The 14,549-nt window shown below is 39.5% G+C and overlaps 1 protein-coding gene across 1 annotated transcript in view; it reads left to right on the top strand.

Annotated features, from left to right (window-relative positions):
• The window catches only part of KIAA1549L (KIAA1549 like), a 122,661-nt gene extending 108,849 nt beyond the window's left edge, over positions 1 to 13,812 (top strand). Inside the window, exons 18-21 of the mRNA XM_085063807.1 lie at positions 1,573 to 1,670; positions 2,865 to 3,010; positions 6,975 to 7,123; positions 10,183 to 13,812. Coding sequence (XP_084919933.1) covers positions 1,573 to 1,670; positions 2,865 to 3,010; positions 6,975 to 7,123; positions 10,183 to 10,461 — 672 coding nt within the window. The 3' untranslated portion in view covers positions 10,462 to 13,812. The remainder of the gene's footprint in view (positions 1 to 1,572; positions 1,671 to 2,864; positions 3,011 to 6,974; positions 7,124 to 10,182) is intronic.
• Positions 13,813 to 14,549: the final 737 nt, after the last annotated feature.

The following is a 14,549-nucleotide window of genomic DNA, read 5'->3' on the forward strand; positions in this document are numbered from 1 at the left end:
AATTCTTTAAATATCATGTAGCATGGTTAAAGTAAATATTAGGAGACTTTGTGGGTGGCATGAAAGAAAAATTATTTTCAGAGACATGCCTTTGAGGGTTTCTAACCTGCTTTAAAGGGGGTGGCAGTGAGAGGAGAGAGAAAGCTGCTTGGTCTGTATTGCTTTTCCCTTGGAGACACATCAGTGTTTGATACACTACCTTCCTCTGTTAACCTAGTTTTGCAGGTATTTGAGAATGAAGGTATCTGGAATACTGTCTAAATGTGTAATTTTAAAAGATGATTACTGAAAGACAGTGTTTTCTGATGTGTAGTGTGGGATTTATATTGCCAAATTCAACCCCAAATGTAGGTGGTAAGTCTGAAATAATCATGTAAATCCTGTAGGCTCTTTCTCTGGGCAGCAGATAGAGTGTGACTCATCCCATGGTAATGTGTTTTTAACTTTCTCTGCTCTTTGTGGAAGAGCTTTTCTGCCCAAACCAGATACTTCTAATTTAGAGGACCACTGGACTCCATTTCTTTTGGTCAAAATGCCAGTGTCTTGCTAGTGGTCAGCCTTCTCAAAATTTGTTATTTGTAATTGCTCTGATTTTACCTTTAATCCTGTGCATTGCTCTGAAGCATCATCATGTAAACCATAATCTTAAAAAAAATCACAACCAAACAATTAAACAAAAACCAATAGGAAAGCAAAACCCCCACCTATGATGTGTTTACGAGAAGTGTTAGTGAAGCATCTAGTGAGATATCATTCCTCTGTATCTAAGTATATTTGGAAAAATTATGGCCTCTAATCTATAGCAATGCAAAGGATGTAGGAGGAAAATTTTGTCCTACATATGATTTCTTGGGTGCTATGGGTTTAGCACATAATTACTCCTCATGTGCATAGCACATGCACATAATTACTCCTCATTCATATCTATGGGTGACGAAATTCAGAATTACTATGGGCAAGTTGCTTGATTTTGTGGCTGTGGGTTGGGTCTGGTGTTCCTCTGGATCAGCCTGTTTTTTCAGAACTGTTTGAGGCTTTTGTTTCTGTGTTGGAAAGTTACAGAACTTGGGGGTTTTGTGAAAAATTGTCTTTTCATCTCTTGAAGGCTAAAAGGAAGAGGTTGAAATATGGGTTGCTCACAGGAGGCTTCACTGCAGTACACACTGCTCTGAGGATGCTTCCTGAATATTTAAAATACTTTTTTACCTGGAGAAAGTGAAAATACTCAGGTCTTTCTCCCATGATCCAAAGCAGCTGTTGAGTCTCACATAAGCACAACAGATCTGCTTTGCCAGCAGGTTACAAATGTTACAGAGACAGTGCTTAATACATTTCATTTTAATTAGACTTCATCTTGTCTCTGAGCTCATTTGTTCAGGTTGTCTTCCACATTCTAAAATCACCAAAGCACTGTAAATTGTCAAATAAATGCAATTGCTATTGATGCCACAAAACGTTTCCTGCTGTTGACTGGCACATGGAGCAGGTATTTAATTTCTGATTTTCTTCTGTTTTTCAATTTGACTGAGATCGACTGGTGTTTCAGAAACTATTTCTTTTTCTCTGTTACAGGCTTATAGATTTTCTCAGCTTCCTGAGATGGTAATGGGTTCTCCTCCCCCTCCTGTCCCTCCCAGAACGGGCCCTGTGGCTGTTCCCTCTCTCAGGAGGTATTTATCTGTTATTTTATTTTAGGTATGGTCTCCAAACCCCACTGTTGTAATAAGAACTGGGGCAAACCCTGAAGGGGCACTTACAAGGCACTTAAAAAGATACATTCATGAAATGAGAAACATGCTGGTTTTATTTCATTTTAACACAAAAGGAAATAACAGTGAATTTTCTCTTCTATTAGCTACTTGGTGTCAATAAAACCAGGAAATGCAGGCTCTTGTTTCTTTTAAAGCATTCTTTGCCTCAGCTCACACAGTGGTGTATTGGATTGAGGCAGATAATTCACACCACCATTCTTCTGCTTGTCTATGCTGTGACGACTTGCAGCAGGAGAGGGATGAAGTGCAAGGTGCTTCTCAGTAAAGTCTGGGGATATCAGCCCAGCTCTCAGATATCTCATACCAGATATCTCAGATATGTATGCATATCCAAAGCCAAATAGGTGTGCATTTCATCTCCTCCTCGCAGGAAGGCACTCCATAAAATGCATTTCAAGGAATTTCTGTGCCTCTGTGGTGGGGAAACTCACGTAGCCCTCAGTGCTGGGTTAGGCACTGCCTGGTTCCAGCTGCAATCTGAGGCACCACAGCCCTGTGGAGAGCTGTGGAGCGCTGAGGCCAAGGGAAACATTTCCAAGTGGCTGCTTACGGTCCTGGAACTGCCTTGAAATATTCAGTATATGGGCATATTGAATGCTGCCATATTCTTGTTCATCCACGATGTTTTAACTCTAGAGCAACTGGGACACACCATTTCCAGAGATGTTAGCACATTCCAAGTGTAGTTACTGTTCTGTACAATAAGGATCTCCTACTGTATAATATCCTGTCAAACACACTGTCTGTAGGCTGTGCTGGTGAATTATGGCAAAGCTCTGGTGAATGATGGTAAAGCTCTGGTTTTAGCATTGTATTTCCCAGGCATTTATTTGAAGCAGCAAGCAAAGGCTCTATACAATGGTAATAATGTGCTTTGGTGAAATAGCAACCAGGTAAAGTGGTTGTTTGCAAACTTCTCCAGACTTCCTGTCCTCCAGTTGTTCTCCAGACTTCTGTCATGCCAGAGAAAAATTGGATAGCTTGCTCCTAGCTGGCTTGTCCTGCTGTAGCTGATAGGCATGTATGTGGCCATAAATTACATCTGTAGGCCAGAATGACAAAAGTTTTTTTTTTTTTTTTCTTAACCCACAGGTCTACATCAGATATTGGCAGCAAAGTGAGAATACCTGAGTCCAGTGGAGCAGATCAAGCCCCCCATCATGATCAGACAGCTTTTGCACCGGGCTCGAGAGCTCCCATGTCTGTTGGTCCACTCGATCAATCAGCTTTTCACTCAGGTGAAAAAATAATGCAGACCCAGCTTGCATCTTTGAGAGCCTTAGAAATTGTTTTGCATATAAATGAATATATGTGATATAGCAAATATGGATGATCATTTGAAGAGAGGCTGTATTAGGTGGGGCTTTCCCTGGTGCAGTTGAAGGAGACCTACAAAGGATTGCCTGCCCCTTTGTAAATGCAGCATCTACTGCATTGTGAAATACTTATCCTGCAGAAGCACCAGGAAATGGCCTTTTCTGAAGGTAAGATCCAGCAGTAATGTCCTAGACGTTCTCTGTTCAAGTGTAGCATTCTGCTGGCTCACTAATCAGGACTCTGAATTAATAAAACCCAGTAAAACTGTTCATCTGTACTACAAAATCCAGTAGAATTTTTAGGGAGCATATAGAGGGTGTTGGTGGCAAAACAAGTTGCAGTATTTGGGCTGCTGATTGACTTGTTTGTGTTGCACTATGTACAAACAAAGCAAAGTGGGAGAGACAGCTAATGGGGCTCTGAGGGGAGAAGTGAGTTGGATCATTCCAATATTTTATCAGTCAAGAATATCAATCCAAATGCTTGGAAACAGAGGATGTACAATAGAATAAGTTGTACTGCTGAAGGAGGCTGAAGGGCTCTCTGCTCTGCTTCGTGTGTCAGGAAAGGGGAGAAAAACAAGTGGACATAAAAATAGCATGTGAGAGACTTAGGTTTTCCAACCTGTCTGTGGGATGAGTTTTATGACTCCCTATTTCCTCTTGAGAAACTTCACCCCTACTCTTGTCACAACAGTGGGCTACTGGAGGGCAAATTGAAGGTACGTGGCTCCTTTCCTTCAAAACATAAGGCAGTGGTGCTTTTGCACACCCAAAGGTAATCTGTTAGCTCTCCACCCTTCCTGTTTTTTGGAGAATATGGTTTCTGCCCAGGTGCAGAACTTGTTTCAGATCTAAATGTCCCAGTTTTATAAGGCTATCAGTTCCTGGTCCTTTTGATAGGAATTGTATATATAAATTAATTGAATTAATCATGAGATTAAGCTGATGTACCGTTTTGATAATATCTGGATTACATTTAGCTGGAAAAATATTTGAAATAGCTTCTTATTGGCAAAATATGTTTTCTTGAAGACTTATGGAAAAGAGCTTATGAAATTCAAAAGGATTTTACATCAGTTAAAAGCTTTGAAATTTGTAGGTTTGTTAGACATTGCTCAGTTAATCTGACATAAAAAATTCTTTCTCAGCTTTGTCAGAAATAATAGAGTTATCTGCATTGTCTTTGACATCATCTACTGAGAATAATAATGTGGCTATGCAAATGTGTTGTCAATTAATTAAATACAGTAGGTTTGAAGGATCCATTCTCCTCTCACTTATTGTCATAGCTTCTGCAAATGGCGCAGTACCTGAAAAAAGCAGACGCTTACGCCTTCAATTTTAAAACTTTTCAAGCTATAAAATATGCCACACTACCGAGACCTCTTTCTTTATGTGTGCAGCAATGTAATCTGTGGGATACACTTTTTTATTGGTTCCAGTGATGGGGAGATTTTATTGCTGTCTGTTGTGCTACTACAGAAGAATGGCTGCAGTTCAGAAGAGACAAAGTGACCTTCGTGTATATTGTGGAGTTTGCCAGAATAATTCTGGGAGTAGTTGGAAGAAACTTTCATATATGAAAGGTGCTACAAAAGGCTGTAATAGAGGCAAGGAAAGACAAGGACTGTGAGGAATCTGCAGTTATAATACAAGGTTTTGAACGTTCTGATATGAAAATAAGTTTTTATCGCCTCAATACAAGGAGAAGCATTTCTGCAGGTGCTGATTTGGAATGTAATGGCCTGATGTGTCTCTCATGCAGCCCAACATCAGCTCTAAGATAAGGATGTTGCAATAATAAGTTAGGATAAGGTATTACATCAGCCAATTGAATATTCATTTTGAATAGTAGCTCCTTTTGCTGTGGTTAAATTAAGAGTGTTTTGGTGTAGAAGCCATACAGAACCAGCACCTTCTTTTCTGTACTTGTCTGAAGAATGCTTATTTCCAGCATTGCTAATCCCTTTAAAACAGCAGCTCTTGTGCTGTTTATGACCTGGAAAGCAAGAGGATTGACCTCACATCTTCTCTTAGCCAACTTCCTTCCAAACCATGTGGCTGGAGAATTGGAATAGAGGTGATGCATTTCTGCTCTAGAGAAAAATGTGCTGCAGACCATATTTTTCTCCATTTCTCACGCCCTGATTGCACCCATAGCACTTCTGGCCTGGGACAGCATGGGAGATCATTGAGAAACTGTAAATATCTGGGTTTGTAGAGACTGCATTGGGGGTAGATGTCACTGGTGGAGTCTTTCTATCTCTGTGCATGTGGCCATGCAATGTCCCAGCATCTGTCAGAGCAGGCAGCAAAACCCTCTGGTAGATTGTTCAGGAGAAAAAATCTTCCAGGGTTGTAAATGACATTCTGGGGGACAGATATTTGAAGCAGCCAGTAATTGATGCAAATTCAATTATATTCTATACGGATTTCAGGGGAAAGCCTATGTCTTGTGATTTTGTCAGCATAGTGGTATCATAGCTACTGAGAGCAATTAGTAGCAATATTCAAATGATGTGGAGTTGGAAGGGAGAGAAATTGTGTTTTCTCTGCATTGATTCTAGTACAGGGAATCTGCCCACCTGTGTAAAGTTACTGTGCTTCCATTCCTCAGTGAAAATGTTTGAGTTGAACTTTGTTGTGCTCTTAAAGTGTTTAGTGCCTCTTCTGCTTTTACATAAATGATATTATTTTGCTATATTCTGTGAATCTGAAAAGTAAAATACATATCCATGCAGTATAACTGAATAAGCTAAACCCCTAATTACTAATAAAGATGATATGCAGCTCTCCTATCCAGGATTTAGGGATGAGGATTTCGTGCCTGCAGTGTGGTGGTGATGGTTCACTGCAGGAGTCTGTCTTTGCATATAAATAGATGCTAGAGGAAGGAAGACTTAACTGGGCAAGAAAGTTGTTTGTATTCTATTCCAAACTTGGCAAATACCTGGAATTATGATAGCAAATCTCTTAGGAAATGCACACGTTAGGAAATGCTGTATGCTGGTCTTCCATACAGCTCATCTACAGCCTGTGGATAATCTCTGCAGCTGCAGCAAGATCCACATTGTGCTCTGCATCTCTGTGAGCCACAGGAATCAACCCTACCTGAAAGCAGACATAACCATATCCAGAAATTTGGCTGAAACTTATGCCAGGATGGCTGGCTCCTTCCACACAATTTGGAGTGTGATAGTGGGATTTTAATAGGAGGCTTCCTGGATATTCCTATGCATGCATCTTAATCAAGACATGATAAACCAGATTTGGAATCAACAAATTCTCCTGGAAATATTTCAGTTGTAGCTGCGTAATTTATGGCAGTCATAGGCTGTTCCTGGCAAAGGAAATGGGCAGGTAGAACCCTGGTATTTTTTGCAGAAGCATTGAAGTTTTATGATGGAATTGTTGAGAATACAGCCTGTTAAACATATCAGTCACTCATTTTTGTAGGTTTTTTTTGCCTAGAGATATTAAGAAAGACTGGGTAAACTGTGAAAGGAAAGATGCATTACACTGAAACCCTTGGTAACAACAGCTAAAAACTGAATACAAGGAAGGAAATGCAAGAGGAAAAAGGGCATTTTCTCTAAAGATTCAAAGTTTTGATGAAAATCATTTGGCACAAGGATCAAGTCCTAAGGACTCTTTACCTGAAAGCTAGATATGTTTATAATGCAAATTGTGCCTTCTCCAATATTTCCCAGCATTATGAAGATGCTCTAGTCAGAGGGTGGGACAAAAAAAAAAAACCCAACAAAAACAACAAACCAAATAACCAACAAGCTACCATGGAGTTCATGTTTCATAAGCACTGTCTGCTGATTTGTAACTGAAAATCTCAGCTATTAATGATGTCTACTCTTTTTTTATTTCACAGGAAATACGGTACCAGCAGTGTTTGCCATTCCAGCAAACCGACCTGGCTTCACAGGCTATTTTATCCCAACTCCACCCACTGCATACAGGAACCAAGCCTGGATGCCCTATGCTGGAGAGAATGAGTTGCCAGGGCAGTGGGCAGACTCTGTAAGCACCTTTGCTTTTCTAACTACCTGTATTTTCTGTGCTTTGCACAAGAAGGTGTTTGAAGCAATTCTTCACTGGTCTGCAAAGAATCTGATCAGGATAATTTTTCCTTGAATGGGAATAATCTCTAGTAGTGAAAAGCCATAAGAGAGGGCATAGATACTTCAGCTGTTTATAACATGAACTGTAAGCAAGGTGTTTAGAGGGTGGAATCATTCACCAACAGTTCAGGGCCTGGCACTTGTTTAAAGTTGGTGGGTTAGATGTCATTTTTCTTTCCCAAGAAAGGTTAAGTATTTGGATAGACACATCAGGAGAAGGTGATGCAGACTCTCAAGGTGACCTTGCCCTGTTTGAAAGTCGGGGGGAGCATCTTTCCCTCCTGGAGGCTTCTCTCAAGACAGCCTGCCTCCCAAATCTTGGCTCCCAGCACTGCTGCAGCCCTGCTATTCAGTGTGTCAAGTCCTCCTAAAGGCTGGAGTGAAAGATCATAGATTAAATAATTAATTGCACAATCCTAGAGTGGAAGAGATGTAATTTTTAGCCCAAAGTAAACCTACATTTCAAAGAATTGAAGTTGAAACATCCTAAAATGAATTGCTGTAGTTTATCATGTTTGAAACAATTTCTCAAATGTAGGGCTTTTCTTCCACTAGGGAAAAAAAGATCAGTTCTTCTGCTTCAGCTCACATCTGGTATTTATGCAGAACCACTCTGGCTAAAAAACCTGGGAGACAGATTCTATTTCCTTGTGCAAATCATACACAGAACATTTTAATGAATTGCAGTTGAAATCTAAGTCTGCTTTGAGCAGCTATGCAAGAGACAACACAGTCATATAGATGTTCCTGAGGGCAGCTATTTGTTGTTAAGTCTTTATTGCTGCTCCTGATGCCTGAGAGGAAAAGAATTCAGTGTGACTTTGAGATGCAAGTCTGAATTTGAAAGCTGAACTGTCAGAAAAAAAAGCTCTTCATTTGCAAGCTGAGCATGCCTGCTGATGTGTCTCTGACACCTGGAGGCTTGTGATGCTGTGGTATAAATTTTCTTCTCAGAGCTGCCTTTTAAAGCACAAAAAACTTTATTTTCCTTTGTTGTTGCTGTTTTGGTGCTTGTTTGTTTGTTTATTTGTTTTGTGTGTGTTTTTAACCTTTCTGACATTTTAAATCCAGGAGGCCTGTTGTATCTTAGCAATCATTTTAAACTTTTTCTCTGAGCAGGATGAAAGCCACAAAACAAATAAGGAGATTTTACTTGTCTTCCTTTCATTTTCCCTTTTGTATCCCTACTCTTGACTGCAGTCCTGTGGAACTAGAGGGAAAGAGGTGGGAAGAGCAGTTCAGTGCTGGTTCACCCTATGCAAAGGAATGGAGAGGGATGTGAGCATCTGTCTGAAAAATAACCATGGCAATACAGAATTCAAAGGAATAAATATCTCTGTTAACTTCACTTACCCATGGCAGAGCTTTAACAACTCCTTGTTACTCAGATTTTCAGCCTTCTGGTGGCTTTGCAGAAGGGGTAAATATGTAGAAACCACTGCAGTTTCGATGATGAATTTGCATCTCCCAATGAGTGCAAATCTGTCAAGAGATTGTCTTCATTTGAAAATCATCACTAGAGGAACTAGTAATAGAACTAGTGACATGACACAGTCAGGAAGCCTGAATAAAAGACCTAAAGTAGAACTCAGGTTTTCTTAGTAATGGGGTTTGAATTTCTGGATGTGCTCTGCTTTGTGAGTCGCTAGATTATATCTTGATCACTCTCCCAAGATTTTCTAACATTTATTAAGAACAGAGGCTTAATAACTATAAGATTCTTTACTTTTCACGCATTTCTACTAGCCTAGACGGTAAACAAGGGAGTAGAGGAAACAGGAGATTTGAAAACAAAGAATTATTTTATAAGCTTAATTACTGTACTATATTATTCTCTGAGGTAAATGGTAAGTATTGAAAAACTAAGTTTTGTGGGGCCTGGCAATTGTATCCAACAAAGCACTTATTTTCCAAGCTGCTGGCTGCTGCTTAGTGAAAGCAGTAACCTGGTGGCCTCTAGTGGTTGTTCATGTGGTGTTCTAGTAAAATCATTTTGCAGAGCCTATTGAAAACTAAACAGAGGTGCCTGCATCTAATGATCACTTTCATATCAATTTGTCTCATCACACCATACTGAACATGCTTGGCATTCTCTTTAGCATTTGATGGATACCCAAGGCTGTGTGGAGGACGTGTAAATCCTGATTGCCAGGCTTCAAATATAAAGCCATCTTCAGGATTAAGGGCTGTAGATTCCTATTTTGTAGACCTTTGGAAATCATAAATACAATTTTTAATTTGATGCATTAAAGTCTTCTGAGTGCTATAAAGACTGGTGTTGTGGTTCATGGATTTGGGAAAGAAATTTAATCTCTCACCATGACTAAAAGGCCTATGTTATTATTTTAGTTTTAGCTGGTGTAACATTCAGCTGAAATCAGTGAAGTTACAAAAATTATGAATCCCTCATGTAATTCCGTTAAACATGGCCAGAAATCCTGACACTTCTGAGCAATCAAGCATCCCTTTCAGTCTTGAGTTTCCAAGCTGGCACACCTGAGCTTATCCCTGTCATCTGCATCCAGTGAGTTGCTGTCAGGAACAGTGAGACCAGAGACTTGGCTGACTTGCAGTGGCTCAAATCAGAGAGCTCTGCTTTTCTGTTCTTCGCTTTTTGGTGTCCTGAAATATAGTCGTACTGTCTGTTTAAAACCAAAGTGTTTGGTAAGCAGAGACCAACTTTCAGAAAAACCTTTTCCCTTGGACTTTTTGAGGTGATGATAAATGAGGACGTGCAGTGTTTTTCCTGGTAGAAAACAGCTGGGACACTGACATGTGGATAAATGGCACATGCCAGGATAGACATTTGTAAGAAGCTTGGAATTCTGAGGTTTGCATTCCCTTCATTTGGTGCTCTCTGTCACACCTGACTTTGCCCGGGGAGGTTTGCGGTACCCGGCAGGTGGCACCGCGGATCGATTGTTCTGTATAATTTAGTGTAATTGCAATTCTCCTCAGGTTCCACTCCCTGGCTACATCGAGGCTTACCCGAGGCCACGCTACCAACACAACTCGCCGTCCCGCCTGCCCCGGCAGTACAGCCAGCAGGGATTGCATCCCAGCCTGGAGCAGGCGCCCCTGGCATCCACCGCCGCTTCCCAGCAGAGCCTGACGGAGAACGACCCCTCTGACGCGCCGCTCACCAACATCTCCACGGCTGCCCTTGTCAAGGCAATAAGGGAAGAAGTGGCCAAACTGGCCAAGAAGCAAACAGATATGTTTGAGTTCCAGGTCTAATATCTTCTGTGCACAGTGTTTGTATCTTGGGACCTGGGGTAGCCAAGAAAATAACTCCTTTAATTTTCAGCTACAAACTTTCTGTGAATTGTGCCAAAGCGATGGCATTTTAATCTGTCTGAAAAGTCAACACTATGAAATGACTTAAAGCAGAGCAACAGGACTCTGGAGATACACAATTCTGCTTTCCAGCTAAGGAAAAGCTGCCAGGAAACTGTTTCATACGGATGAGATCGACCACATGCAATTGTTTGTCACTTAGCTCTCGTATTATGACCCATTGTCACTAGAGATGCTGCTGAACGTGTCTGTGCCACTCATAGATTCGTTCACAGGCCCAAAGACAGAGCTGCTGAAAAGAACTTCTGCATGTCAAAACGTTGAGTAAAGGAGAAAAAACCTGCAGAACGCGGTTTGCTGAAGGCTGCGGTCGGTGTGGCAGTGGCCATGGGAATTGTTTGCTGTGGGACGTTGTGTAAGGGGTGCTGATTTCAGCAGAGCAGAGTCATTCAGGCTTTTCATTCCAGAGACTGTATGCAAACCGAAAGAATTCAACATGATTAAGTAATACAAATAAAAGTCCTGTAAATAGCTCTGAGTCTCTTCATCCTATTAACAGTACAAAGAAGAGAGGATTGTGAAGAAGGTGAATGACATTTTGATAATTGGTGGCTACCTTGTCCCTCAGTGCCACTGGTGAGTTACAGAGGAGAATTTTTTGGGGTGACAGAATACAATGCATGGAGAGCCAAAAAGGATATTGGTGCTAAAAGCTTCCAAGATAAATGAAAAAAGGTTATTCGTGTTTGCTCTATAATCAGGCTTTTCTCTCTGAATGCATGTGAAGCTGGTAAACCTGAGACCTTTAAATCCTTCCAACCTGGAAAAATGAATACACCTGCTTGGACAAGAAAACTTCTGTTCAGCACAGTGCTTTTTTCTCTTTCTTTAACAATGCTATCTACTAATGTGATGCCAGAAAGTGCTACCTGAAGCTGTGGTTGATTTTGAGTTTACAGTGGCACAGTGAATGCGCACCCAGGAAGTTCTGAATGTAGAGGACCTAATTACTATAATAACATGTAAATAAGTTAACAGTTACATGGATTAACAAAAACACTAATGTTCTGTGAAAAAGAGAGCATTGCCAGAAATTATGTTGACTTTATATTGTGTAAGATAAAGGTCACTGATTGTTACACTGCGCTGTGGTATGAATCCAATCCCAAAAGAAAATCAAACCAGTTGGATGGGACAGTGGTTAATATTTTGCAGTTGTAAAAACTATTTGGAGATCATGAACAATTGTTTTCAGTTCCTTCAGCAAATGGCTTCAGGAACTGAAGTTGTTGCAAAATTTGTTGTGTTGGGTGTGTTTGATGTCAACTGGAACTAAAGGTAATGTCCTTCATTTAAGTAGGTTATTTAGTTATCCTCAATTACTATTTTGTCTGATCATTTCACTTCCCTGAGTTTCTTTGGTCTTAACTGATGTGAGAAAGGGAACTTGGTTTAGCTTTTTGGCCATCAGTAAATTGAGAGAAGGAGAGAGAAGACTAGAATAGGGGATAGAAGAAGAAATTGAAGAAGCACAAACTTTTAAAGCAGAACTATTTTTTTCCCCTAATAATTATATTGTAAACCCCAAGACTGTGATGCATAGTTATCCTAAAATATACAGACATCTTCTGCTCCAACACCTTAAATATTGCAGAAGCCTTTGGAATGCTAATTAATCTTTCAATAAATGTGAAATTTCATTTTTATTATTTAAAATCAGATATAAATAAAATGTATTTTTGTAATTTCTATGTATATATGTGCTGTATATTTATATAAGTGACTAGTCTGCTATAGTCAGAAAATTTCCATAAACTAAGTGGAAAAAGAAAAAAAAAGAAAGAAAGAAAAAAAGCCTGATAATTTTAATGATCAGTGTAAACATGCTATGTCTGGAGTACACAAATATACATTTGGGTGACTTGGATACTAAACAACCAAAGAAACTCAATCTTTCATATAAATACAAGCCTAGTAAAGATCAACTTCTGTCTCAGTTACCTGTCAGCCAGATAATACCGATCTTATCAGTGTAATGCAACACAGCCAAATTGTGTCTAATTAATAGCTGCCCAAGAGCATCACACTTTAGAATAACAACTGAAAAATCCTGGGCCAAACTCAGTGTGCCCCAGAAAGTCTTGCCCTGCTTGGCTTCAGTGGGAGTTTCACTCACTGAGGGCAAGGCTGAGTTTCTCCATTGGGCTTTGTCTCTACAAACAAATATCACTAGAGCCTCTTGAACAACATTCTGCTTATTTTTCAGTCGTTTGGATCACTGCAACATTAAGTGCAGATGTAATGGAAGAGCAGCTGACTTTAATTTATCCAAAGCTGGTTCACAGCTGGCTTGACCTAACCTGGGAAGTGAAACCTATGCCAAGTTGTGTCAGCCACAGTGTGCATCAGCTTTATTATCTCAGTTATTTAATGATCATTCTATGGAGCCCAGCCAAATCTTGTCAGTAAATGGGCCCTTCTATGCAATGGGAGTGAAATGTACTGTGTAAAAAATTTCTCTTAGACTCCAGTTTTGCAGAGGCTGAATTGTGGAAGCAGATCCCATGGATGGGCATGCTGAAGCCATAGGGCTGGGAAGGGCAATGCAACGATGTATTCCCAAAAAAGTCACAGGAAGCAGGGCATACCAGTTATAAACAGCATCTTTTGGACACTTTGTTTGTAAGTCTGTTCCCATTCTTAAATTTTAGCAGTTTAATAGTTCTGTTGAAAGAGGTGTGAGGGTAAAATCCCATATATCTTACATGATGAATCTTACATTGTGCCATACTGGTAACTAAAAATTTTGGAAAATATAGGGTTGTCCAGGAATTGGATGTCTGTAGAAAACACAAAAGCCCCAGACAAAAGCATTTAAATAGCCTTCAAGAAAGAAAAACCATTTCAGTAAAGTTAAACAAAGTACTCTTCATACTTCTGAGGAAGACCTGTCAGAGTTTCAAAGTTAATTTTTTGGGTATTATTATGACGATGTGCAGTTGATTGAATATTTCCTGAACCATCACTCTGAAACCATTGTGGTGCACTTTATTCAGAAAACCATCCTACACTCTTCATTCATAATGACTTTTTATCCTGTTTGTAATATGTTTCTGTATTTTTTTTTTTAAGTATAAAGCAAGATTATATCAAGACAGTAAGGACATTCCTGGGAAAGAAAAAACATGCTGTAATATTTATACTGTCTGAGCACAAAGCAATGATAAAGTGAAAATATAGTGTACAAATAATTTGTAATATAATAAACATTTTGTATGGCTACAATTGCAATATAGTTTTTCAATACTGATTTCAAAGAAGAAAGTAGTTGTGTTTAAAGTTATAACCTCATCCAGGTAGATATATCCATGCCATTTTTACTGAGAAAAAAGTAGTAATTTAGGCTTTTCTACTTATTGCCCCAACTTTCTTTAGATATGTTCAATGTTTAGGTGAAAATGCTGTTTTCTGTGTATACAAAATGTTGATGTTCTGACCACTATTTGTCTTCAGATTTGTAAATCATCGGTAGAAACAGCTGCAAATGAAGCAACATAAAATTTCAGCTTGGTATGTGTGTCCTGAGCACTTTCAGTGGGTAAACCATGTGTGACATGTATCAGCATCTGTAGAGCAGTAACTTTAAAAGGATAAGAGGGAACTTGTTGGCAGTCATTTATTGGCTTGTTGGCAGTCAGTTCTTGACATATTATCTGGATTTGAGAGAAGCTCTAGCACTCAGTCTAGAAATATGAGTAATATTTGTGTGTCATAATATTATGGGTAGAACTTGATAGAAGTGCATGCAAATCCTACATAGAGAAATGAGCATATTATCTTAGGCAGTGATAATTTCTTTTTCAGACTCTCTTTGAAAAGATGAGACACATAAGAAGTGTAAGAGAAAAAGAAACATTGGGTTGAGTGGCAGAATTATTTCATTTTAAGGGCTGATATATACCAATCTGACCACAGTTTCCATTACATTTGAAGATGTCAGACTGTTAAAGAATCAATCACATTTAATG

This window comes from Lichenostomus cassidix, chromosome 5, assembly GCF_008360975.1.
Source record: "Lichenostomus cassidix isolate B80296 chromosome 5, HeHo_3.0, whole genome shotgun sequence".
Taxonomy (NCBI): domain Eukaryota; kingdom Metazoa; phylum Chordata; class Aves; order Passeriformes; family Meliphagidae; genus Lichenostomus; species Lichenostomus cassidix.